This window comes from Aedes aegypti, unplaced genomic scaffold, assembly GCF_002204515.2.
Source record: "Aedes aegypti strain LVP_AGWG unplaced genomic scaffold, AaegL5.0 Primary Assembly AGWG_AaegL5_hic_scaff_1552_PBJ_arrow, whole genome shotgun sequence".
Classification (NCBI taxonomy): Eukaryota; Metazoa; Arthropoda; class Insecta; order Diptera; family Culicidae; genus Aedes; species Aedes aegypti.
In genome coordinates, this window is record NW_018735002.1 from 14727 (window position 1) to 27513 (window position 12787).

Consider the following 12787-nt stretch of genomic DNA (forward strand, 5'->3'; position numbering starts at 1 on the left):
ATTGACAGACGTCAAACGCGTGTACGCGTATCAAAGCAAAAGACGGGCAAAGTTTCATCGAAGAGCTAGAAAAAAAGTGATAAGAAATTCTAATTCTACGGATTTGGTGAGAATTATTAGAATATACTGTTGTATTTCCAAAGAAACTTCCCCTGTGGGACTCTTTCCCTTTCCAATTGCGGACGAGCAGCAAATATTGCGGAGGCATCGTTGTTTGATGCAGTTTTGATTGTTAATCGAGAAAAAACTGTAGCCGCAAAAAGTATGAGGAGCAAACGTCAAAATCTGTTGGCCAGCGGAGTTTTCCTGCTGGCATTTTTGGGCCACCGAAGCGCTGTGAATAGCGTTGAGCTGACGTTCGAACTTCCCGACAATGCCCGCGAGTGCTTTTTCGAGGAAATCAAGAAAAACCAGACGGCTACTCTGGAGTTTCAGGTTGGTATTGGATCTATATTATAGTTATGTGCCTCTCTGGAAAGGAAGGGGGGAAGAAGTCAACGGGTTACGTGTCATTATTGTAATTTTACGGTACCATTAGTGGGGGTTACTTTATCCGCAACAAGATTCTTATTTCGGTAATAGTAGTTCCAAAGCTATGACGTCCATAGAAATGACTTAGAAAAGTAGAGGGTAGAAGCACTGGTTTTGGACAGCCTAAGCGAAAATAAGTACAAAATGTAATAGAATTTGTAAGGCAAAAACGGCAAATGGAAGCTTTTAATCCATATTATTCAAAAAATATCTGAAGAAAAGATTTGCTATTCGTTCTTATTTTTCTAATATTTCAATATAGTTCATTCCAAAGTTTCTAAATTAAATGTCTATTGTTTCCTTGGCTCGATGCAAAGTACAAATAACAGGTTATCCTTTATAAAAAAGAATAATATCTGTACCTTTTCCTGCATTGAACCGGGGCCATCTCGGCCACATATTGAGCTTCGGTTTCTCAATAAATCATTCACACAAATTTCTTATGAGAAGGTTTCGCAACGAGTTAAAGAGTTGGGAAAATCCCTGGAATAATCCTTGGATGAATTGCCAAATTCATGGAAGAATTCCAGGAAGCATCTCTGGAAATATTACTGGAAGAATCACCGGAGGAGTCTCTGGAAGAATTATTTAGAGAAATTCTTGGAGTAATGGAATGGAGCTCTATTGGAACTGGTTTAGAATATACGGTTATGGTTGAAAGTTCTTCCTTAAGGAATTTCTAGATATTTTTTTTGGAGAAATTGCTTGAAATTTCTTTAGGGGAATCCCTGGAGAAATAGATATTGTAGAGATTTGGAGAAAATTATGAATAATGAAACGACCTACTGAACTGTTAGGTACATTCCATCCCTCTTCAAATGCTGAAAGGTACATCACGGGATCGATTAGTAGGTACCAAGTTGAATAGCCATGTATTGTCGTTGCCGTTGTCTCTGTGGAGGTACCTGTTTGAAAATTTCCAGACTCTCCGCCACATCCAGTTTCCAAGGAGAAGAAACATTTCTCAAAATATTGATATCGGTCGTCGTAATTGTATGTCCCTCTGAAAAGACAAATCTAAGGTGGCATAGATTTGAAATCGTATGTCATCCCCTTGTCTATCGTCTTCTAAGCTTTTCCTATTTCCGCTAAGTAGTGTTCCTTGAATCTAACCTCGAGAGACCGCTTTGTTTGACCAACGTAGACCTTGCTGTTTCTACTGCAGCAAACAAATCAGTACATGCGTTTTTGGCAAATTCTTCCATAGGACATACAAATACCTGAATATCTTGATAATTATATTTAATTTGTTTACCGGCATATCGGTCTATTTTGCTCGAAGTAAGAGGGAGCGCGGAGAAGAAAGCAATGAATACTAGATGGATAGGTACCGAAAGGGAACGGCGAGAGAAAGTGGATTAGATGTTCAAGAGAGCATACCATATGAAACAGTATTATTTGAAACGTCCTTCCTTGTGGCTAACGTCCTCTATGGAAACGACTTGGCGTGTTGTGTTAGAATAACACCAGCAATACAGCCTTCCATAGGACGTTATGGCTTATATAAACCCATCAATAAGTTTCTTAAAATATTTAAAGCGGTTCAATAGGTGATGCTTGCACTACTTACCTGTCTTCGGATTGTGTTTCTAAGAGAACTTCACGGATTCCAGTGAAATCTTTGGGAATACCTGAAGAAATCTTTCATATTTTATGGATTTATTTTCTAGAGCAAATCTTCAAACACCCATGAATTTATTTGACCATTCGCTATTGCGAGTTAGAATCTTTCCAACTACGGTTTGCAAAATATTGTGTTGAATTTTGGTGAGATGCTCTTTCAGAAGTTCCTTGTCGGACTCATTTAAATATTTTTGTTAGGCTCCTGGTAGGCATAGCATTTTATGCATTATTTGAGAGGGATTATGGACGCGTGACTTTTGGGCGTGACTGTTATAGATATCTATTGATTCATTATGAGATCTTTCCATTAACTCTGATTTCAAGAAAGGGTCCGTGGGATGTTCGTAGAGCTTCGAAGGGGGTCGCAGTTTCAAAAAGGTTGCTAACCACTGTTCTATATCATCAAAAGTGGGTATCAACCTTAACGCTAGAATTATTCTTTAATTATTATTACTTAGATGAAAAAAAGTTCAAGGGAAATCTTTGTCGAAGACATCATCATCATAATTTTATGCATTTTAGAGTTATTAGAGATTAACTGCGGACAGAAATGCGACTTTTTTGGTATTTTTTGCATAATACACATGTGATCCAAATTCCAACATATAACATATATCATAAACCGAGTGACGCACCATATTTCACATATAACTGTCGTTAAGGCTAGATTTTGGCAGACGGTTTTTAGCTGTTTACTTTTCTTCCTCCTTGCACTCAATACATGCTCGATTTGTTCAATGCTGTTAGCACAAAACCTCATAAAATTTATTATAGGTCGACCAAAACATTTTTTTTGATTACCTTCGCTAGAAAACTGCAATTATCACATTTTTTCTTCAAATTAAAGCTTTGAATAATGATTGCTGAAGCCTCTATTTTCTATGTTGTATACTGCCGTGAATCGCAAGTCAGTCCCCTTTGTAAAAAGTAGGCATTGAGAAAATGGGCTGTGAAGTTTCCAAATTCGTTTTCCATACGAATATTCAAAAAATTCGAGACGATTAGAACATTTTCAAATCTTAATGAAACTTTCAGAGTTTGCTTTTCACTACGATATCCTTCCGAGAAAAATATAAAGATGAGCAAAATACGGTTCATTTTTGTGTGGCACGGTGCGGAAATCTGTAGTGGGATTGATTTGCGGTTACTTTTCATTATGGGACAATTTGACTTGCTGTTTTTTTCCGAACAAATCATATTATCTCATTAGTGCAGCTGAAAGAACATTGGAAGATATGTTGAAAACCAACCTTAACTCAATTTTGAAAAAAATGCAGATGGGACTGACTTGCGATTTACGGCAGTATAGTAGTCTAATCAATCTACTCTAATCTAAGCGCTTGCACAGCCAATATTGAAGAACATCCTGGAAATTCTTCTAGTATTTTCTTGTCAACATTAATGTTTGCAGAATATCGATGATATTACACATTTAAAATGGCCAGGCCCACTGTGCAAACTTGGTCTTGAAGATAACTCAAAAGTTCACGGCGATCAGATTATCCACTTATGAATAATGTGATAGACGTAAATGTTTGAATTGTTTTAAGGAAGAAACGGGGACAACCATACCAACCATCCCATTTCGGGGAAAGTTTAAATCGTTGGAAGTGGCGTTGCTAAGAATGTTAATGCACAATCCATTGTTGAGGGTGCTCTTCTTTCAGAAATGGGACACAGGTCTTTCTCCCTTATGTCCGCCGATTTCACCAATCATGTACAATCACAGTCCGCATGTAGTGAAAATCAGTAATTTGAATGTATGTTTTGAAATATTCAGAAAACTTTTCCTCAAATTTGCATGACATGTTGTAACCCATTTTAGGATGAACATCATGCTTTTATTCATGTATGTTGAAATTGACCAGAAATTGAGAACTTCAAATACTCCCGTGCAAAAATTTGGGTTCACCCCTTTAAATACATACAACTGTTTGTTTTTAATTATGAATCGTGGTTTACGGCTAACCAGCCGAGTGGAAGTTTAACAACTACCGAAAGCTAAACATTACATATATTTTGCAATTGGATTAAATGGACAAATTGATGTGAAGTTTTGCGAAAAAGTTACACGAGCAACGGACTCATGTTCCGTAACCGGTCGTTTGAGAACGTCGCGACCCATTGGAAGCCCACACAATAGAAACCTCAGCCAGCGCAGTTGCTGGCTAGTGTAGTGTGCTATTTCCATACATAAAAAACAATGCGCTCTCGGGCTAGGCATTGGATATATATAGAAAGCGTTGTGTTTGGATGGGCATCTAATTCTTCCGAAAGAGGTGCACTTTACGAAAGAGGACCACGTGATTATTGAGCTGAAATCGAATTCAGGTTAACTTCTGCGTTCATGGGTCCTCTCATGGCGTAGTGGTTAAAGCGCCCCAACTAGAGATCGGGGAGTCGTGAGTTCGATTCTCACTGAGAAGACGTGTAACTTTTTCGCAAATCTTCACATCAATTTGTCCATCTAATCCAATTGCAAATTATATGTAATGTTTAGCTTTTCGGTAGTTGTTGACATACAACTGTGTTTTGTCCATATCTCTGCACGTCCATATCTCTACACGTCCAATTGAAACTATCTATGGCATACTCGAAAAGCAATGAGTTATTCTTACTGCATATGTATTTTTCTAATAAACATTTATTTGAATTTTGTATACTGAATTTTTACTTTAAGTCGTGACATTTTTCATAAAATACTATGAAAAAACATGGCTAATTTCATCAGCATTAATTCAACCAAAATTTTAAATCAATGTATCATTAGAATCGAAATCTTGTATTTATTGCAAAGCACTCACGAAATTTTGCAAAAAAAAATCTGAAAACTATTCTAAATCAATGAGTCATTCAAGTCATTGTGCAAAAGTTTGGGTTCACTCTTTAGTATGACTTATTTCCAAATATTTGATCCTTAAAGAAAGCAGTTTTTTTATTTCATCTAAGTATTTGATGTATTAAATTTCTTTCTATTTGTAAAAACAATTTACTTGAATTAAAAGTCTCTAGACCTGTTACCAGTCCTGGTATTATAATTTAGCGCTTTTGGAATTCGGCTATTGAAATCAAAAGAGAACTCGAAATGATAAGTGACCTTTCTTGCAGGTTGTAACCGGAGGGCAATACGATGTAGATGTGCAGCTGGTCAGTCCTACGCAAGAAATTCTCTACAAGCAAGTCAAAACACAGTTTGATTCCCACCAGTTCACTGCTCAGGTACGTACTTGCCTATTGTCATAAAAAGAATTCAACTTACCGGTTTTCGTGTTATTTTCCAGGCCACTGGAGTCTATGCCGCGTGTTTCAGCAATGAGTTCTCCACATTTTCACACAAGCTCATCTACATGGACTTCCAAGTGGGCGATGAACAGCCCCTGCCGGGAGTTGACGAACACGCTACCGTGTTGACGCAGCTCGAGTCTTCGTCGCAAGAAATTCACAAGAGTTTGAATGCCATCCTGGACTACCAGACTCATCACCGATTACGGGAAGCTCAGGGTAAGCAAGTGGGATCATCTGATCAAATGTCTGATATTATACAGTGGATAATGTGAACATAGAGTCTATTGGCGAGGAAGAGCTGTTTTCAGTTGGATTCAGAACATTTGAGGCTTTATATACGAATTTTAAAAATTGAAACGATTTTAGCACTTTTGAAACGCTCACAAACAATCTGTTCTACAATTACTATTTGATGTTTTGATTATGTAGGTTTAGACAGCCTAGTTATCATGAAACTCGAATTTGGTCTCAAATTTCTTAACGAATATCATTTTGACGAACTGGGATCATTTTTGTAATCTAAGTCAGAAATTTCCATATAACGTTAAACGTCTAGAGGTATGCAATGCCCTATAAATGTTACGTGATTCATTCAATTTTGTTCGATTTATACTCCATTATCAAAGTTGCCCCTAAACAGGAAGCCGACCTTCGATTGTATGAAAAATTATCCATTCAAAATAAATCTTATGGCAATCTATCAACTGCAATCGATAGCTAGGAAGCCAGTACTTGTTTTAAACATACACTACCCGCCATAAGTATGGAATCGCATCATCTAGTATTGCAACACCTCAATTGAATATTGCAGCACCCCAAAAAGTTTAGCATCACCCGTAAGCTATTACACTAATGACGCAATATCTTGGAAACCTTACTTTCTAGAAAGCTGCGGTCTTCAGCAAAGTTGTTCAGAAGCCTTACGGCGTTCATCAGCTGACATTTTTAATGCGCCATTTTGCCGCTACGTGGCGCTAGTGTGCATGTAAATTGGTCATATTTTAGACGGCTCTGGCTCATGAACCTGACCAGACCACTTAGAATGTTCGTGTTTTCAGCAAAGTTGTTCAAAAGCTTAAAAGCAATGTGAAACAGCACTGATTGGTTAGCAATTTTGCCGCTACGTGGCGCTAGTGTGCATGTCATTTGATCATATTCTAGCAGGCTCTAGCTCATGAACCTGACAACTTAGAATGTTCGTGTTTTCAGCAAAGTTGATCAGAAGCTTAAAAGCAATGTGAAACAGCACTGATTGGTTAGCAATTTTGCCACTACGTGGCGCTAGTGTGCATGTTAATTGGTCATATTTTAGACGGCTCTAGCTCTTGAACCTGACCACTTAGAATGTTCGTGTCTTCAGCAAAGTTGCTCAGAAGCTTAAAAGCAATGTGAGGCAGCACTGATTGGTTAGCAATTTTGCCGCTATGTGGTGCTAGCGTACAGCTGAGAGAGGAGACAGCTGACCGACAGTTGGCATGTTTTCTTGCCTTCTTAGACTTCTCTCTTTAGTTCTTGGGTTGTGCACAACGGTCTAATGATCTTATTTTGGTCAAAATTTTTCACTCATTGTTGTTCACTGTGAAAAAGGTATGAATAAAAAAATCAATAGCAGTTTGACAACACACGACTATATTTAAGTATTCAACTTTTTAAAATTTGCAGTCATCGAAAAACACCTAGAAAGTTTAATTACCTTTACCTAAATTCTGACGGTATTTTACGCTTTGCTCTTAAAATGTGTGGTTTTCCAGTGTCAGTTTATGACAGGTTCCCTTGTATTTTGGGAACTCGCAATCTAAGCCATCTGTCTCCTCTCTCTCAGATGTGCAGGTAGATTTGGTTATATTTTCGCGGGCTCTAGCACATGATCTTGACCACCTAGAATGTTCGTATCTTCAGCAAATATTTGGAAGAAGGCATTTTCTAAGAACCTGTTTACTTAGACAAAATTCAAAACATTGTGTCAGCCCCTCGATGAATTTTAGGCTGACAAAATGGGGAACCTGACAAAATCGGGTCATTTTATTATGTTTCTGTTTTTCAAATTTCGACGTGTTAATGATTGCTTGTGAACCGCGTCAAGAACTTACATGGACTTTTAAGAGTTCATTAAAAAATTACGTAAGCCAAAATTTGTCAATTTTAGACACCCTTTCACCTCCACGTAACAACTTTTGTATATAAAATTTTTAATTTTTCTTTGAACCGTAACACTATGTAAGACCCCCTCCCTCCCCTGTTGCGTTACGTAATATTTGAACGATCCCTAAGGGGTCGATGACCATTGGCGTAGCCAGGTTTATTCATCAGGGGGGTGGGGGGGGGGTTGTCTTGAGAAGATCGATTCTTGTCATTTCATTCACGATTTTCACGACAAAACGATCATTATACATTACACTCTTTTTGCATGAAACATAAAACTATACAAGATACCCACCGTATTTTTTTTTCATAGTAAGCTAAGTAAAGTCCTAAACGCGTCTTATTTCAATGTTGAGTGACGGGTCTATTTAAAGTCTTGCAGATTTAGCTATTGGAAAAATTCCAAAGATTCGATTCGTTGTGGTCCCTTTGATCGCCAATTTTGCTTTGTCCAGTAAAACAAATGGAATCAACCTGAGTACCTAGTTATACATGATCGATGAACTATCTAAACATTTCTCACAGAACACAGAAATTCCTAAAGAGGTTCATATTAAAATTCCTCTTGATTTAGAAACCCCTTCGAAATAGCATAAATAATTGCCTCGAAGCTCTTCTTGGATTTCATTTTAGTATAATTCAAAGAATGTTTCATACGGAGTTTTCACATAATTTTTCCTAAATATGGTTTTAAAACTCAATGTTTGGAAATGGAATGTGTGTAAAAATATTTCTTACTGTATGAAAACCAAGAAATTTTCTTTAGTTTTCATGGATTTTTTTTGCTGGGTTTTTAGCGCAGAAGTATTCATAAATTACATCACATGAAGTTGTGAATAAATCTCATAAATTATTCCTATACCTAAGGGATGATTTAATGCTTCAAAATGATTTTGGTGAAATTCCTAGTCAAGTTCCTTAAAATCTCGTGAGCAAATTTTGAAGTTTATCTCTAGACATACTGAAGATAAAAATGGAATGAATTCAACAAGGACTAAGAGAAGATAATTATTGGAGTAATTACTTGAAAAATAAAAATATTCTATTAGAATTTTGAGTGAAGTTTGTGGTCGAGTTCAAGTTCAAGCAAAAATCAATTTTAGTTTAGACGCAAAACCCTTTCGGTGTACCCAGTATGTTTCTGGAACAATTTATGAAATTATTGTTTGGAAATTTTTGAAAGAAAAGTTTCAACAGGAATCCATAGATTAATTTTTGAAATAGTATTGAGAGAAATTCTCGGAGGAATTCATGAATAAACCTACAAACATGTTTTTTTTTGTTATAAACTCGGCTGTATGAATCCCGTTTTTTTTTTTTTAAGAATGATTTAACTAGCGAGTTGCCAAGTTGCTAAGAAACGAAACACAGTTTTATGATACTTGAGATCGCTGTACATAACTCGTTTAATATTTGGCATATTAAATTGAGTTTTTATGGAAAATTTTTTAGAATGACCTCTAGAAAACACCTTTAAATTTTGTTGAGGAATCTCTGGAGAAATTCGAGGTACAGCCAGGAACGATTTATAGAATAATTTCAGGAATAATTGGAGAAACACGTTGGAGAAATATCTGGAGGATTATGAATGATATCTCGAGTGGAATTCCCGTGGGAAATACGAGGAGTCCGATTACTTTAATGATAATATTCTGCTGAAGACACAAACATTCTAAGTGGTCAGGTTCATGAGCCAGAGCCGTCTAAAATATGACCAATTTACATGCACACTAGCGCCACGTAGCGGCAAAATGGCGCATTAAAAATGTCAGCTGATGAACGCCGTAGGGCTTCTGAACAACTTTGCTGAAGACCGCAGCTTTCTAGAAAGTAAGGTTTCCAAGATATTGCGTCATTAGTGTAATAGCTTACGGGTGATGCTAAACTTTTTAAGGGGTGCTGCAATATTCAATTGAGGTGTTGCAATACTAGATGATGCGATTCCATACTTATGGCGGGTAGTGTATAAACTATAATTCTTTGAAAAAGCATGCATAAATTATCAAGTTTTCTTTGAAAAATCTATCAAAGTTACCCCGTTTTACGGTACTTCGAAATGCTCAATAAATGTTTATGAAAAAATCATGTAATTCATTTGATTCTCCACTCGATTTTGCTAGAATTTTGTCTAAGTTCCATTTCGAGCATTTTCAAGCACTCATTTCTACAGAGCACTCTCACTCAAGCACTGATTTCTAATGATTTCCTCCAGAATTATCGTTAATTTTTTCCAATATTTCAACGAAATTCATTTCTAAAGATACCTTTAGAAATTACTCCAGAGATTCCTCTTATGATTTTTTCAGAAAGTCTAGTAAAACTTTTTTTGAGAAATTTCCCAAGGTAGTTCTCATAGAATTTATCCAGGAATTCTTCCAGGGAATTCAAAACATTATTGGAGAAATCCCAAAAAAATCCGCGAAAGATCCCTAGAACAAATACCATAGTTAGGGTGCAGAACCACTTGTGCACTTTGGCATGTGGGGGTTTTCTGCACCGAATTGTCTGAAACGCATAATATGGCTGAATATTAGCTTCATAGCTTTCAAAAAACCCCACTGCCGAAGTGAATCAAAAGTGCCAAGAATAGGATCCAACGCCCTATGTCTTAAGAAAATTTTGTGCAAATGCTCGATGAACTCTTTCGAGGATCTCTAAAACTTCTGAGAAAGTTTAGGAGAGTTTTCTTGTACTTCATTCCATTCTATGAGCTGAATAACGTTTGACCATTTTTTAATTTGAACTTTGTGCAGATCAGTGGGGTGCAAATTAAAAAGTATTCAAAATAAAAGTGGTGTAAATCAACGTAGGTTCCCAGTAATATACACTACCCACCATAAGTATGGAATCGTTGCAATACTGAGTATTGCAGCACTTTTAAGTTTAGCAGCACCCAAAATCCAGTGATAAAATGTTTTTCAACAAAAATAAAAAATCGCAGGGGCTCAAAGACGTATTTTTTAAGATGACCTCAAAAATACATTGATCTAGCACTACAGAATTACGAGATAATATTAATTTTAGGTAATGCTAAACTTTTCAAGGTGCTGCAATATTCAGTATGAGTGTTGCAATACGCGATTCCATACTTATGGCGGGTAGTGTATTTATAAAGGACCCCTAGCGAAGAATTTCCATCGAGCCGATGATCTATGTCTCGATGTGGACTCAATTATATCAACTAATAATATAAATTATTGATCTTCTCAATTCATTGGTAATGCCCTGATTTTATCGCGAATAGACTCCAGTTTACATTGAAAGATAGACAATTTTGAATTTTAATGGTTCATCCCCCTTTAGGTCGCAAACGAGCGGAAGATCTGAACGAACGTGTCCTCTGGTGGTCGCTGACGGAAACCGTTGCCATTCTGGTGATAGCTGTCGGGCAAGTCATCGTGTTACGCAATTTCTTCTCGGAGAAGAAACCCAGTCAGATGAGCTACCAGCAGTTCAAGTGAATCCAACTGAGTTTGAAATATTAATCGTTTTTTAAAACTAATCTTCAAACAGACTGTTTCAGTTTGCGTAGGTATTTTCACATTGTTTTCTTCGTCTCTCAAAACGACTATTGCGTTTGCTCACACGCCACCGACACTAATTAGAAAGAAGTCTCTTCTCTTCTCTCTTCTCTTGTTTTCTCATCAACAACTTTTCCAATGTGTGTTTGTAATTAGCTAACGTGAAAATGTGCATAGATTATTACTTAAAAATGTGTCACCGTTAAACAAGGCCACCCCGTAGCTAAGGGAATATGGATAAAAAGAAATAAAATCGTGATTACGAAAATTAGTAATTGTAATTCTTTTATTAGATCATTTTACTGGGTAGGACAAAAAGAAATACATACATTTGCCTCCTCAGAACAGCACTAAAAGCGTAAAAATAATATAAACTAAAGCGCATGGGTAAGCAATCAAATAGCGCTGATTTTGATCGCCGGTCATAATGCAGAAGATACGACTGCAGCTCATGGTTGCAAGGAAGATGGCACAAGCTGCGAGTATAATTCCGAACGTCGAATTTAAAGCAAAGAAGACCCCAACGATTGAGAGCCAAACGATCGGTAAAATACTGTAACCTAGAATGCTGGCCACGGCCGTTATCGTGACATAGTTCTCCGTCGAATTACACATCAAAGTTATGAGAACGTACATCACCCCAACGGAGATGATGCAGAGACCGTAAATGTAGCCGAACTGGGCTTTGCTTCCGGACACGAACAGGCAAGCAGCTAACGTCAGACAAAATGCGATCGGTCCCGCGAGGTCTGTTTCTTTGAAGAAGTACTCAGGATTGTCTACGAGGCCTTGCTTGTGAAAAGGATTCAACACTGCCATCGACTTGTCCATGATACGCTGTGGATAGATTTCCAGTTCATCCAGAAGTGGAGGTTCATCAAATTCACTGGGTTCTACTCCTGCAGCACCTGGAATGTCGCCCGGAACGCCGAAAGCTTGACTCATTCCAGCGGACGGAATCTCTGGGGTGAAAATCGACGGCTGGCCGTAAGCTTGCTGTTGTTGTGGCGAAGGATATGCGTTCGGCGGGAAAAAGCTGGCATTTTGATCGAATGACTGGAATTCTGTTGAAGAAAGTACAAAGTTATGCTTTACCAGGTATATTGTCTACATTGACTCAAACTCATATTCGTACAGAGCAAGTTGGTAAAATACTATCAAATGTAAGGGGGGAGTCCTCTATGCTCGGACACTTTTTGTTTTTGGTGACATTTCAAAACCTACATTAGTTTTACCGTTAACTTTTCTACAGTCTAAAAAAATAACAATATTTTAAGTAAAAAATAACATGAGAAAAAAAAAATAAACCTTTAGAATTCATTTTTATGGGGGTCACATTATGTGCCAAAAATCGTATGCATTGAAATGTGTCTATGGCAGGACACTATTATTATTATTATTATTATTATTATTATAGAGTTTTGGCACTTCTCAGCAAAAAATGCTGGAAACTTTCACCTACCCCGGGCAATCTGTATGCCAAATGAGATTAGGCTCTGTGGATATCATTGGTCGGTTTAACTTATCCTAATGAGTCTGCTGGATGAGCTTCTCAGTTGTGGTGGTTCAGGAACCGTCTGACTATGCTGCAGGTTCCAAGAATCACCGCTTTTTGGATGCTGTGTAGGCCCTTCTTCAATTCCAGCTCGTCTAGGGACCTTAGGATAGATTTCGGGAAAATTCCG

At 37.3% G+C, this 12787-nt stretch overlaps 2 protein-coding genes across 2 annotated transcripts in view; one reads left to right on the forward strand and one right to left on the reverse strand.

Moving 5' to 3' along the window:
* LOC110680525 (transmembrane emp24 domain-containing protein 7-like) lies at positions 1–11383 on the forward strand. The gene is made up of 4 exons (XM_021856322.1): positions 1–435; positions 5263–5373; positions 5436–5655; positions 10885–11383. The coding sequence occupies exons 1-4, from the start codon at positions 265–267 to the stop codon at positions 11040–11042; spliced, it is 660 nt and encodes a 219-aa protein (XP_021712014.1). The 5' UTR covers positions 1–264; the 3' UTR covers positions 11043–11383.
* LOC110680524 (protein YIPF5 homolog) overlaps positions 11362–12787 on the reverse strand; it is a 23785-nt gene continuing 22359 nt past the window's right edge. The window contains exon 3 of the mRNA XM_021856321.1: positions 11362–12166. Coding sequence (XP_021712013.1) covers positions 11442–12166 — 725 coding nt within the window. The 3' untranslated portion in view covers positions 11362–11441. The remainder of the gene's footprint in view (positions 12167–12787) is intronic.